General features: G+C 43.9%; 1 protein-coding gene across 1 annotated transcript in view; it reads right to left on the bottom strand.

Annotated features, from left to right (window-relative positions):
* Positions 1–1,313: 1,313 nt before the first annotated feature.
* Positions 1,314–14,341, bottom strand: part of HEG1 (heart development protein with EGF like domains 1) — a 33,035-nt gene continuing 20,007 nt past the window's right edge. Inside the window, exons 16-21 of the mRNA XM_057368589.1 lie at positions 13,984–14,118; positions 9,954–9,996; positions 9,815–9,852; positions 9,215–9,302; positions 7,595–7,769; positions 1,314–6,202 (exon numbers count right to left, since the gene is read on the bottom strand). Of these exons, the coding sequence (XP_057224572.1) occupies positions 6,053–6,202; positions 7,595–7,769; positions 9,215–9,302; positions 9,815–9,852; positions 9,954–9,996; positions 13,984–14,118 (629 nt within the window). The 3' untranslated portion in view covers positions 1,314–6,052. The remainder of the gene's footprint in view (positions 6,203–7,594; positions 7,770–9,214; positions 9,303–9,814; positions 9,853–9,953; positions 9,997–13,983; positions 14,119–14,341) is intronic.

Raw genomic sequence — 14,341 nt, forward strand, 5'->3', positions numbered from 1 at the left:
AAGTTTGACCTTCCGCTAGGAGAAAGTCCTGTAGAATTTATAGGATTTAAAGCAAATGACTGAGTTTAACAGGATTTCMTTTAAAGAAGGAATCTAGTAAGTATTTATGTTGTTGAGTTTTGGGTTGGTTTTTTTTTTCTTTAAAATAAACACATTCTAGTAGATTTTATTGTAGACTTTTTATGTCTGGTGAATTCTATGGCCCTGTTCACAAGACCTGACCAGTGATCAGTGTTTACTGTATTCCACAGGACTTTTCCATACAGGATTTTACAGACCTAGGTGCTKCCTGTTGCAGTCATTAACCCAAGTAAGACTCCCATCCCTTCCAGCCTTTCACTGAAATAGAGACTGAGGAATTTAGCATTTAAATACCACTTTGGAGGAACATTAGGCACCTTCTCCAGATGTCCCCTCAACAAGGATATTATGCAACCCAGATGAGACACAGAAGAGGTGTCATCCCACACATGACCTCACAGTACTGAAACCATGCTTCTGCAAAATAAGTAAGCTTTCTCTTTTTCTAGATTTTACYGTTTCTAACCCCTTCATGTATTTCTTTTCTGCTTTTCAACTTCAGCAGTTCAAGGTAATGATGAATTAAATGCACATTGGAAAGGTCCCAAACTCTTACAAGCACACAGCACAGTCCCCTTCTGAAGCTAGGAGATTGTGCTTAATTTCTAAAGGGACAATTAAGAGTGACCTTAATTAAGAGTAGTTGATATGTGTGACTGCAGAAAGCAATTCTACATGCCTGGGTGTTACATGATAGGAAATAGGCTCGCTGATCAGTAAAACAACTACACAAAATTCACATTCATTCTCTTCCCAGGAAGCTATTTCAGCTCTTGAAGCTGTTTAGTTCACTCTCACATAATACAGGTCCTGCTACAGTAGTAAGTAAGCTTTTTTAAAAAAAAAAAATAGATGGAACATGGAAAGACAGCAACAGAAATAGACACGTAGAGCCACAGGAAAGCATGTAGTAGACATAGGTGATCCTGGTGGTGGAATAATTCAGACCTAAAAAAACCCAACATTACATGAGAGAATTACCCCAGTCAGTGTAATGAATGCTGGATGACATCCTTCGTGTGTAAAGAGGAAAAAACATTAGTCAGCATAGGAAGAACATTTAACTAAAATGCATCCGTTCTTGTTAATTTAAGGAAGAAAGCTGAAGATTACTATGAGGGAATGAACAGACCATCTGGATTYGGAATGGATATGGCCATTGATCAGCATTAAAGAAAAGTCTCAGGAAGCATTTKGCRTATCTGCAGCAATGTCCAAACCCAYTYTGMGCTCACTCAGGTYCCAGCAAGCAACMTGTACAAGTATTGGCACAAACAATTTCACAGCACCTCTCTCTACCTGCAATTTACTGCCATTTTTAAAGCCTTTTACCACCCTTCAGTGTGGAGGCAGATAACTTTCACAAGGCTGTTCACGAGCAGTAATTCAGTACATAACTGTGCCAGTGGAGCTGATGGGAAATGCAACAATAGCAATGAGATTCATTGATGCTATAAAACCTAATGCTTGCAATGTGGGGGAAAAGGGCATCAACATAGCCTGCTATTTCTACTTAAAATCCAATTCAGTGMTGTGAGATTTCAACAGTATGAAAAAAAAAACCCAGTGCAGCTGGAAGAACTGCCCAGGGCAAGCAGCAGGACACAGGAAGACTGTAGGTTTGAACAGCCTTTTGAAAGATCCCTCAAATCTGTGTTTTGCTGATCTGTTCACAGGAACTGCATCTACTATGCTGACTTGTCATGGGTAAGGGGGTTTTGTGGTTTTGTCAGCACAACTGGCAGAGCACCACAGCAGCAAACACAAGCCTCTCACAACYTTTTCTGTCAAGCAACAGAATTAGCAATTTTTCCCCAAATTTATTTTAAAATAAACCCACACAACTGCCCATAGATTCTTGCTGACTGTTTCCCTCACTTTCCACAGCAGCAAGAGCAATAGCAGATTTATGAGTAGTGTTGGTGTAGTTTATCTTCCTTTCCCCACATCTGGCTGAACCACTTGCATCCTCCATATCAAAAACATGCCACTTCCCTCTTATCCTCTTGGATAGTGGAGASTGATTCCTGCTTAGCAAAAACATCCAGTGTGCTCAAAATTTGTAATTCAGAGTAGCTAGAAGTAATCTAAATACTCTGAGAACTAAGCTGCATTTAGTTAGACATCCTGCAGGGAGTTACGTGGTGAACAGAGAAGCATCTAATTTTACAAGCGGTTTTGAGGGCACATAGAGACCCTTCTTATACCCAAGAGGAACAACAAGCCCCAGGCCACTACCAGAGGGTGCTTTGTTTATGGCAGACACAGAGAAGATCCTGTTGGCAGTTTTACCCAGAGACAATCTGCACTGAAACAGGCAGGCCACATCCCTGCTGTGGCTGGGCGAGCCCRTACTGCTGGGGTGAGGCAGCAAACACTTGCAGTAAAATAACCATCATAAACTGTGACAACACAGTGCGTGGCACCCACCCCTTCTGTCCCAGCAGCCAGGGTGGTGCCTGGCTGAAGACAGGAGCACTGCAGCACAGATTGCAGCTGGGCTGGTGGAAACCCAGGGGCTGAATCACTCCAGGCTGCCTCTGACACCTTCACAAAAGCTTCCTGGATCACCGCAGGGGAAAGCACCTGCACTCATCCGGGTGCTGACTCCTCCTTGCCTGCTGAGCAGGACCGCCTAAGATACCCAGAGAAGGTGTGGCAGGTGAGGAGAGACCATTTTCCTCCTCATCCTGTGGGCTAGACATTGGCTCTGTGACTCCTTTCTTACCCAAGCTAAGTAGAAGGTCAGCCTGCAATGGATAAATCCTCTTAAGAAATATCCCAATGTTTACCTCCTATGGCAGAGTGAAAACTTCAGTGCAATAACATTCTCTAATCAGAGAAGTCCAAGATTTGCAGTCCTCACTCAAAAAATGCTGATGGATTTATTGAAACACTTTCTTCCCAGATGCAATTTAAAAAGTATTTGAAGGCCATTAAGATATTAAAATCAATTACTTGCAAACTTTTGTGCATTTCAAATAGAAATAGTCCTATCCCAATTTCACTCAAATCCCTTGCATTTCACAGTAATGTGCTGTGAAATACAGACCAGAAGTTTTGTTCATACACTCTTTGTACAGAAGGACTGATCTGCAACTGTAAGTTGATTTGTCATACTTTGTCCTTTGTACCTGACACACAACAGGTTCATCTCCCAGTCTACGAACCAACCAAACAATTAAACAACTTTGCCTATAAACAAGTGTCTAAATCCTTCCCTACCTGAGGAAACGCTGGCACATGGTTAAATCATAGGATTCTCATCATTGCTGGGATACTTCCTTTATCATAAGCTGCTTTATTAAAAAAGGACAAAGTCCAGTGCTTGTCTATAGACTTTGGATTTAGATTCAGCATGAATTCCAGCTTCCTCTCTTCTTACGTAACAAAACCAAAACTCTAGTCCATATCACAGGAAAGGCTGTCCTTTCTGTCTGGGCACTCTCGAAACCAGAGGCAATTCACCCACACAGAAATGACCCTGCCAATCTCCTGTTTTGAAGGATCCTACAGCACAACAAAGTCCTTAGTTCCCATCAGCCAATGAATCCTGTGCAACTAAAAGATCAGCTGCTAACAAAAGGCAGAAGAACATCACTCATGGACTGCAGCACCTGAACTGCTGCCCTTACTTGGGGTCAGACACTGGGGGATGCACCCTGTGATCCTCAGTGCTTCAGTGAGCTGAGCAACCTAGTGAACTTGTAGGCACTGTGTCTTTTAAAGCATGCTGGGAGAAGGGAATATCAGCTTATGTACACACTGCAGATAGGGTGGTTAGTGGCTAAACTTGAATTAAAAGCCACCTTGAATTAAAAGCACACTCACATTCAAGAGGAGAAACTGCATCTGGACCTTGGATCTAAACAGGGTTTGGATGACTCAGATTAGCACTGCTGTAAAGATAAGTGGTAAATATACTTCATCATATTTCGTTATGTTTCCTGCGAGTCGGGGCAATCCCAAGCACAAATACAGGCTGTTGGRGAATAGAAAGTAGCCCTGAGGAGAAGGACTTGGGSTGTGRGTTGATGAGAGGCTCAACATGACCCAGCAATGTGCTCTCACAGCCCAGAAAGCCAATTGTGACTTGGGCTGCACCACAACCAGTGTGGGGAGGGGATTATCTCCCTCCACTCTGCTCTCCTGAGACCCCACCTGCAGTGATGTGTTCAGCTCTGAGGGGGCCAAATACCAGAAAGAACAAGCCCAGAGGAGCTTGACCACAAGGATGGTCAGAGGCTGGAGCAGCTCTCCTATGAAGACASTCCGAGAAGGCTGGGGCTGCTCAGCCTGGAGAAGAGTAAGCTCCAGGGAGACCTTAGAGCACTTTCCAGTAACAAAAGGAGGCCTATAGGAAAGCTGGAGAGGCTTTTTTCACAAGGGCATGTAGGGATAGGACAAAGAGCAATGATTTAGATTAGTAATACGGAAGAAATTCCTCATCATGAGAGTGGGGAGGCACTGGCACAGGTTGCCCAGAGAAGTTACCCAACCCCTGCAAGTGCTCAAAGCCAGGTTGGATGGGACTTTGAGCAGCCTGGTCTAGTGGAAGRTGCCCCTGCTCTTGGCAGCAGGGTTGTAACACGATGATCTGTAAGATGTCTTCCAACCCAACCCATTCTAAGGTTCTGTGATCAGTAAGATCTCTTTCAACACCCTGTTTCGGTCAGAATACAGTCCACAAGTTTCAGTCTGATCTTTGGTGTGAAATATGCTAACTTACTTTCTTCAGCTTCTGCTAATATGTATGAACACACCTGGGTGAGGGAACTTCCCCGGTCTGAAGCACTCGAAACTACAATGGAAGAAAGAAAAACACTTCAACTTCTTTGCTATGCTAGGATTGCAAGCATCATGTTTTACTCTCCCTTAAATGCAAATGACTGCAGTAAGCCCTATTTTCCAGTGCAGTGAAAGCCTCCACAGCTCCTACAGAACTCAAGCTGGACTGTGGAGGCTTGAATACACAATGTCCCACCTTCAGGGCCCAGAATTCAAGTTCCTCTGTCTACCAAGGCTAYAGCATTATTGCTCCTTCACAGATTCCTCAAAAAGACCATCTGAATTCACAGATCATCTTTTTCTTTCCTGTGAGTAATTATTTAATCTTGTATTGCTGTTTCCACAGGCATTTAAATCCTTGCAGGGAAACAGAGCCCCAAAGGATCCCATATGGAAGCACCATGATGGTGTGTAGTGGCATCGCTTCTGGACAACACTGGCTGACAAAACAACAACATTCCCTATACAGAGAAGGTTTTCAAAGCAGCACATAGGAACAACTGTGCCTCCTTTCAGTTAAAATTGCAGTGGTGTGACCAACCTTCCCCCACTTCTTGGAGACAATCAACGCATTAATTCAGCCAATATTGCCAGACACTGGGCTTCAGCAAGGACCCAGACATSTGGAGAACTTTTACAGTAAGGAGTGAGGGCCAGAAGACAAGTCAGCTTCCCTGTTGTGCACGAAGCAGACAGCAATGCAGCGGTGGAAAAGGGAGTGGACAAACTCGCCCTACCAAAAGCAGTTGCACAGTGAATCTTTGCATGAAGGCTGGCTGGGAAGACAAGTACAGTCAACAGTGAGCGAGATCTGTAAACAAGACACTCCCCAGTGGTATTCAACACAGAGTGCTGGGCACAGTTCATCTGCCTGTACTGATCCATGCTTGCCACGTAGCGCCAAGAGTGAAAAATGAAAACGGAGYACGTGTGTTGGCTTCCCTCTGGGTCTGTTAGTGGTGTGCTTCTTGAGCCATTCCCTCCTCTTCCTCCTCCTCCTCCTCTCTGATGCTCAGCAACTGTGACTGTCCCTCAGGGCAGCAATGCTCAGCATGAAGTTCAAAGTCCTTCCTATTAAATGGGAAGAGTAAGACTGATGTGGCCTGAACTACCCAGGAGACAACTGTACCTGGGGATTAAGGGCCACACAACTGTGTCAATCTTCCACTCCCTCTCCACTCTGCTAAAAATAGTCTCTTCTTCTGGTTTCGTCACTGATGAAGGAYGGATTGTATTGTCCAGGGTAGATGCATGAATGTCGAGATCCAGGCAAACCAGTGTAGGGAGGATAAAGTCCATTTCTTTCCAGTTCAGGATTTCTCAGTCCAGTTGGCTGTATTAGCAAAAAAATTAAATAAAAAGGGTCTTATTGTCACACTCAAATCCTCCTTCAGGCACAGTCTTACCACCTTTCCWAGCAGTTATTTCAGTAGCTAGAAGGAACAGCATGATCGCTAATGATTTCTATAACCTAGAATGACTTTTCTGTATTGCCTGAAGGGATTATTATGATGAAATCTAATTTCAACATCTGACCAACGAACAGACTTGAAGTTTACCTGACTAATCTACCAAGTGTGGTCTAAGTACGCAGTTAATTTTTAATTAAAAAATGATCTACTGAAGAGCTCAGGTATTGAAACAACTTTCACAAAAAGGATATTCTCCCAGATCCATCCCTAAGAAATACTTCTAGAAAAATCAAAGTTACTGTCCTGCTTTGAAGAGTCTTCTGCTAATGTGCAATCATTTCACCCAGTGAATAACATAAAGCCACTTGGTTTGTCCTGGTACAGAGCAGATCCCTGCCAAGCCCTCATCACCTACTGCTTGCTAAAATGTTTCCCTTTCTAGTTCCTAGCATCWTAAGTCTCCTAAAAAATTTGGAACTGCATTTTCATTTTCAAATATCTCSAATATTTCAAATTCTTAGCGGAAGCATGAAGGAAGATTATTTGCCTCCATGCTGTAAAACCCAGTAAATTTGCTTACTGGAAAACTTAAAAGACAAGCCAGAAAAATAGTCATGCTCCCTGTTCTCTGCTCTGGAAAGCATGGAGCCCAGAATGTGTGACTTGGGTGAAATTCTGTAACCTTCACTCACATGAATAACTCATGCAAATCTTAAGTACATGTTGCTGAAGATAAGTGACAGATAATAGAGCAGAACCACAGCTCTGGATACCATCAGATTGTACCAACCATGACATAAAGTCTTTTTTCTTTCTGTGCCCTACACAGCCTGTTACTCCTTATTCCCTCAGAGGTGAAGGGATGTTCCTTATGCACCCTGGAGAGGGAAGGAATGGAGGAAAAGAGGGGTCCTCAGTGACCAGTATCTTCCTAGTTTGGGGGGAAGTTCCCCAGACAGAGATTTCAACCTTCCTCTTCATCAGTGAGGGTGGATAGGAGAAAACTACCTACAGGGYACCCTAGCAGTTTGTCCAAAACCTTAAACTGTTCTTCTCTACTCTAGGATTGGGCTTTTGGAGCATTTTTACCAAAATATTCCTAAACACTTCCTAAGCATTTTTCCTAATGTCATCTCTTTTGATATTCACCACGGGTGAATAGCTGGAGCCCGTAGGACTCCTGATGCCTTGCTGTCTATGGAAGACATTTGCTTTTTATYTTGCAGGAAAGGGATCTGCACTTCCAAAACTAAAGGAATATCTCTTTCCTGTATAGGGCACAAAGAGTTGAAAGTCAAGCTATGATTAGGTACCGAATAATAGACATCTGTCATCTGCAACAGGTTCTTGGTGCTTCCGTTCTCCTGCATCTCGATGGTCTCTCTGCCCCAYTCCTGTGCTCGGGGATTCTTCGGATATTCAGCATAAGGTGACATCTGGAAATCYCCACTCTTGAAAATCAGTTTACTTATGTCATTTTTATTCTTCCTGTTTATAAAAGAATGAGGGAAAGTGAAAACATTTAATTTATCCTGCTATCCTGTATACACTTCTGACATGATCTCAAGAGAGACCATTACTCGATGTTATGAATCTTGATGGGGAACAAAGATCACCTCAGATGGACTATAGCTCAATCTTCTGATTTCATATCTGACTTGGCTTCAGAGCAGATCACACAACTCAGGGCATAATCTGGTGGAATTTGAAATCTCCAAAGACAGGGATAGCAACCTCCCTGAGCAACCTACTCCACTGACTTACTGTCCTCTCGGTGAAAGCATTTTTCCCTACATTCAGTTTGAACCCCTCCTGTTCCAACTTGCTCCAGCTATGCCCCTTTTTGCTTAAAAACATGTGTGTTCATCTAAGTAAATGAAAAAATCATGGAAATTGAGGGAGAAAAAAGTATAGGAGCCCCCATGCTAATAATCACAGCACTTGTAGGCATTATGTTAATCCCTAAGAAGGAAGAGCTGCAAGGAGCTGGCCTGAGTGACACCAAATGTCCCTCCAGGACTATAATGTTGTATGAGTGGATTTTGGTGACACTTCAGTTCAAAGCACAGCATCCTCCAGGAAGTCACACAAGCTGCCAAAGGCCAGGACTCATGAGAACATCAGTGAATCCCTGTGGAGATCTGCAGTCTGGGGCCTGGGGTTGTACTGGCCACCTCATCTCCTGGCTGGGCTTTGGTGGGGTCCCCCTGGCTCAAAACATGGGGGAACAGGGGCACAGCACTGTACCTGCCATACTACTGCCATATATTTTTGATAAATCCAGTTGCCAGCTTTATCAGAGAGCTTTGAAATCCTAGATTTGGGGACTGGAATGGTGGGAAAGGGTATAACTGCTAGGCATCTCTTTTCAGGCTACATAAATCACAAAACAGCTTCCTTGGCAAGGACATTTTGCCTCCAGTCCAAAGCCACCTGCTGGCACACACTAGGGATGTGTGTGTGTGAGAGAGGGAGAGACACACTGAGTGAGAGCACATGTAGGACTTGTCCATAATGGAAATGAAAACGGCCTTAAATACCCTCAAACAGCACTTGTGCAATGGCAAGTAACCTATCCCTAAACTTCTGCCTGAACTTCTCCTTTCAACTTAGCTTGCACTTTTGGAGTCTGCTTCCTGGCTTCAGAGCCTTACAGCTCTGCATGGGAAGGACTCCTCTGCCCCTCCATCCTTAGAGGACATGACTTCCAGGTGTACCATTAAGAGACACCCAGTGCAGTTGTTTAGCCCAACTGCTGGGAAAAAAAAAAGTCCCAAATGAAAGCACAGTGTGATACTTCAGTACCTCTGATTAACCCACTTGTTTATGTTTTCACCTATGTTTTGATCCTTAGTTATYCTGTGTTTTCACCTATGTTTTGGTCGTTCAGAGCTCCACTGGGAGGATGAGCCAGGCCTGGCAGCGGTACCTACCGGAAGCAGGTGACAATCAGTGCAATGCCCATGATCAGCAGCAGTCCCCCTCCTGCAGCAGCAATCACCACCGTGATGAGCTGATACGCTGCAGACGGGAGAGACAGAGACTCAGAAACAGTGCTGTGCTTTTAAACCCCAGTGTCAACATTCCTACAGTCCCAGTGCAAAGAGATTAACTTCCCACCTTCCCTCCTCTGTGAGTAATATAGCCTTAAATGTTCAAGTGAAACGGAAACAAGTTCTTGTTTCCCTAAGGAATAGATTCCCATCACTGATAGATCAGAATAATTCAAATGGTATTTCATGGATTCACCTTCAAATGTTYTGCTTAAAGAGTGCCCACTATATGTGCTATCCTGACAGAGTATCCAGGGAAAGGAGATCTCCTTTCCTTGGGAGACAGCATTAAGTTAACGGCAAGTCATTTGTCAAAGAAGCTCCACAAAATGACTTTCAACAGAAAACGAAGAAACAAAAAACACTGACGGAAGTAGCATGTACCTACTGCATTTTAGACACAATCACTTGCAATTACTTGTTTCAAATCTCCCATTTCTGACACTGTAGAAAATAAAAGAAACAAAATTTGGTACTCACGGTTTCCACAGTTGAATCCACCCAAGCCAAAGGGGCAGCTGGGAAAAGAGAACAACAGGAGTTTCAGTGGCTCAGTTGTGCCGACAGATCACCAGAGCAAGGATGGTGGGGTAGGAGGAGGGCAGAACAGTCACCATACCTCACACAAGTCTCGTTTTCCAGTTTATATCCATCTTCACAGGCTAAAATCAGAGAGAAGGGCCGTGAGCACCGCGTAGTGGAGCCGGGAGGGATTTCCCACCGCTGCTTCCCAGGGCAGCCTCACCTCCAACCACCCCGGGCAGAGCGCACTGCGGGAACGCCGCGCACTTCCATGGGATGATGGCAGGAGTCCTCTGGTTTAGGCAAAACATCCTGCACTAAATTCACCTCCCTCTGGCTGTGATGGAACCATTTCAGGGTTTCCAGGCAGAGCCTGCCTGGAGCCTGGCAGAGGCTGGGCTGMTGGTAATGTAATTCCCAGCAGAGCCTCTTTTTGCCCAAATGAAAACTCACTGCACACTTGTACTGCTTCCCACCAAACAGCAATGTAAAAAATATGCAAGTGCCTCCAGTTTTTGTTTTGAAACCCCATTTGAATCATACTACTTTAGCATTGGTGTATGTTATTAATTACTTTTAAATGTTAGCACTGCAAGAAGATGTTATACAAACACAGTCAGAGTGACCCAGAGCGGAACGCTGGTTTTTTTCTCATGTCACCTTCTTTTCTGATCTTTCAAATTTGCAGCTAAATCATATTTTAACATATCATACTTTACTATACAATGGAAATTGAATTTATTAGGTCTAAATAATCCAGAGAGTTGCTATGTGCAAAATATGTGCTGGTGAAAAACGAAAACCATCACTTCAAAATTAAATAACTTCCATGCTTATGGACAGCTGTCCTAAACTATCTGAGGAAGTTATACCACCCTTATGATGAACAGCAAAGGGGATGATACATTGGACAACAATTGCACTGCAGAGGCAGCAAAGGTGGTCACCCAAAGACCTGGGCAGGAGTGACACAGAGTCGCTTGGGACAGCGGGACAAGCCAGGGCCAGCACAGGCAGTAACCCTTGGGRTCTGCAAGACATCACCCGAGGGTCTGGGAAACCCCTGTAGCACATTCCACAGGGAATTGTTAAGTGAAAAAAAAAAATGCTCATGGATTTTTCCCCTTCAAACACTATGCGCTTAAAACTGTCACAGAAYTTCCCTAAATTTAATTCCAGTTTCAAATCAAATAGCTGGACTGGAGCTAAGTTTTAAAGAAACACCCAAGACTGATTTAAATATTTTTAGTGACAGACAATCAACCACAGCCCTGGGTCAGATGCACACAAAGTTAATTTTCCTTAGCCATCAAAAACATTCACCTTCTTTCTGGTCTGAATTACCCCAGTGTCAAATTCCAGACTTTGAATGTTTACTTATTAGATTGGAAAAGGTTATATGATCAGATTTCTAYTCCTCACCACCAAACCATTCCTTTATCTTTAATAAAGCCAAGGCCACTGAAATCTTCGAGTCTCCCTAATTATTGCAGCTTTTCTCTGAATGCTCTCAGGTTCCCTTTGACCCTYTTGATTTTTTCCCAGAAATAGATGTTGCAAGCACAGGGATAACAAAATTTCCCATCTTCTGCCTGCCTCGCATCCTCAGGATGTGTGGACAMAGAAGAGAGATGTCCTCACATCACAAATATTGCAGACACAGACTCGCTGTAGCAACTGGCCCCCACGATGCAAGGCATGCACACCTTGAGCAGATTCAAATCTGGAGCTGTGCCACGGGCAGGAGCAGCCTTGGGACCTCACTGGCACACAGCTCTCAGGTCACGAGGATATAGAGGCAGTAAAGAGGAAAAGCAAGATCCTGAATATGCATTTCTCTGTCTTACTTAGAAACTTGGTGCTTATGTGTTTTCCTCTCCTGACTGTGTCTTTTCCTGCCACTTTGCTTTCTCCTTTGGCATCTTTCCTGCTCTTTTGAACATGCTCCCAGGAGAGCTCTCACTGTCACACTCACTTGGCAAGATTTCAAACACAAGCAGGGAACAGAGGAAGGGCCTAAGTGTCAGGGGCCAAGCAAAGCTATCAAGTTATGCTCTTCAACCTAGGATTCCTTTGCTTTCCAAAAAGACACTCAGGGGTCTCTTTGGAAAACTGCTTTGCTGCTGGCTGCTTCATTCCAGTACTAGTAAAAATAGCATGCCCTTGAAAAGCTGGCACATCRGGTTTGCTGCTCTGTTACTGAAATAGCCCTGAAGATACTGAGAAGATTGAAAATCAACAGMGACCCAGAGACACTGAACAGCACAGCAAGAGGTACCACAGCCAACATGTTGGAACTCCTGTGGCTCAGAGAGAGAGAGAGAGAGACAGCCCTTCCTTGGTCCATGGGAAGCTTTTTCAAGCACAGCCCTGAGCACAGATGCTGCAAGGAGRACAGAACAAACCCTGTGGGTCAGGGCAGCTGATTCTCCCAGCCTTCCCACGGGGGAGACCGGACAGGGCAGCACAATAGCCATTTCCCTCTTTGCAAATACTATAATTGGAGCTACTACACTGCATTTTCACAGCCCACAATGAGGGTCGGACGCTCACGAAACCTCAGTTCCTGTTTAGGCACCAAAAGGGCAGAGACTTTCAAAGTGGCTGGAATATTGTATGCTATATTTATCAGCAAAATAGCCCTAAATATCAAATGGGGGCCAGAGCTTGGCTTTTGAAAAAGCCTTTAAAAATCCCAACCACCCCATAACCATTATCACACAAGTGATAATGAAAATCAGTGCTGCCCTCACGCCTCTGCACTACAGCCTAAAGGCCACATCAGCCCTGTCCCTCAGAACCTCTCACTCTGATTAATAAGGTGTTTCCAACTGATAGCAGTGAGATGGAGGTGGAATTGATGCCTCACTGTTTACAGATAAGGTTTTATATTTTCTACAGCGAACAAGTTTCATAAGTAGGGAGTAATCACATGTACAAGATCTCAGAACTCTTAGCTCTCTACCACGATCACATCCAAGTGCCTCACCACCCTTCAGGTATTTATCTTCGGTGCTTGGCAAGAGATAACAGAACAAGACAAATGGAATAACCTTCCCTGGGTCCCCACTGTCCATGATGGAACAAAAATTGGGTAAAAGCCTCCCAAGTTTCAGCTCAGCTCCTCACTCATTACATAAGTCCCTCTGACTATGCAGGGCTGGTGGAGATGYTCAGTGTTTCCCAAAAGAAACCCTTCCTCCAACATACAAGATGAGGGGAAGGGAGRAAAACACAAAGGGAAAGGTTTTGACACAGGGAAAGGAGCCACAGAGTGAAGGAGAGGCAGGACCATGACCTGGGATGCAGAGATGCCCATCTCTGAGCTGTCCCTCCCAGARTCTGCAGCACATGAGTTATTTCCAKGCACATTTTTCTCACTCTCAGATTTGGAACGGAAAAAGCATCTCCTCCCATTTCAAGAGCAGCCCAGCAGGCAGTGCCAGAAGCAATATATAACCACTASTGCCATTGTTACTGATATGTCATCAGAAAACTGCATTTCTCAAGAAGCCCTACAGCMACCACTGAAACTAGGGAATGGACAGCCTGATCCTACAGAAGTCACTTTGAACACTGGCATGCAAACACTTTCTTTAAAATGCGGCAAAAACAGATTTGTTGATCTGAGAAATAGCTAAGAAAATAATATGACTTTTCAGCTTAAAATTTCAATTTGATGCCTAGCTGAAAAATAAATCCATAATCATTTTCAGATAKAAATTTTAAAAATACTGATGATATATTAATATAAGCTTGTGAGTTTAAAGCACTTCCCCTAAGTTCACTGAGAGTTCAGACAAAATCAAAACAGGCAGAGACACACGTCATCTCTGCTCTGTGCCACTGAACTGGAGCCCAAAGCAGCCAGGCCCCTTTCTCCCTCTCCTCAATCACTGTGACTCACAGCATGCTCCAGAAAGAGATAATATTATTCCTAGAGAGAGACTGTATCTTCAGTGTCTGCTGAAAAGCCCCCTAATTAAATAAAAGAAACTTGAGCTGCTAATATTTATTCATAATATTGAGCTTTTCACATGCACAGCACTACATACGCACACTCATTTCCACTGGGAAAAAAACTTTAAGGAAAATCCAGGCAAAACACACCACATAAAGAGCAATACCTCTGCAGGAGTGGTCCATCTTGTTGTATTTGAAGTACCCACTTTTGCACTGGCAGAGAGCTACTCCGTCAAAGTCGGTGCATTCYGAAGTTTCCTTGTCGCATTCAGGGTCTTTCAGTCTGCACAAGCTGCCCACTGTTGAGAAGAGACAGCCAACATCAGTGTGAGCATCTCCCAACCCCCCTTTATGCACATTTGCTCTCTCTGGGCATCCCATTCAGCTGATGTGCTGCTTTAATCTCTTTTTTTTTATAGCAATATTTGTTCCATTAGTATAAAGTCAACATTACCCTATGTCACMATTTCTTGTGTAACTACCATCATTTGTACAGGCAAATACAGGGGTTGAATAATAAAT

Source organism: Malurus melanocephalus, unplaced genomic scaffold (assembly GCF_030028575.1).
Source record: "Malurus melanocephalus ecotype Western Australia unplaced genomic scaffold, MMel_1.1 scaffold_94, whole genome shotgun sequence".
Classification (NCBI taxonomy): Eukaryota; Metazoa; Chordata; class Aves; order Passeriformes; family Maluridae; genus Malurus; species Malurus melanocephalus.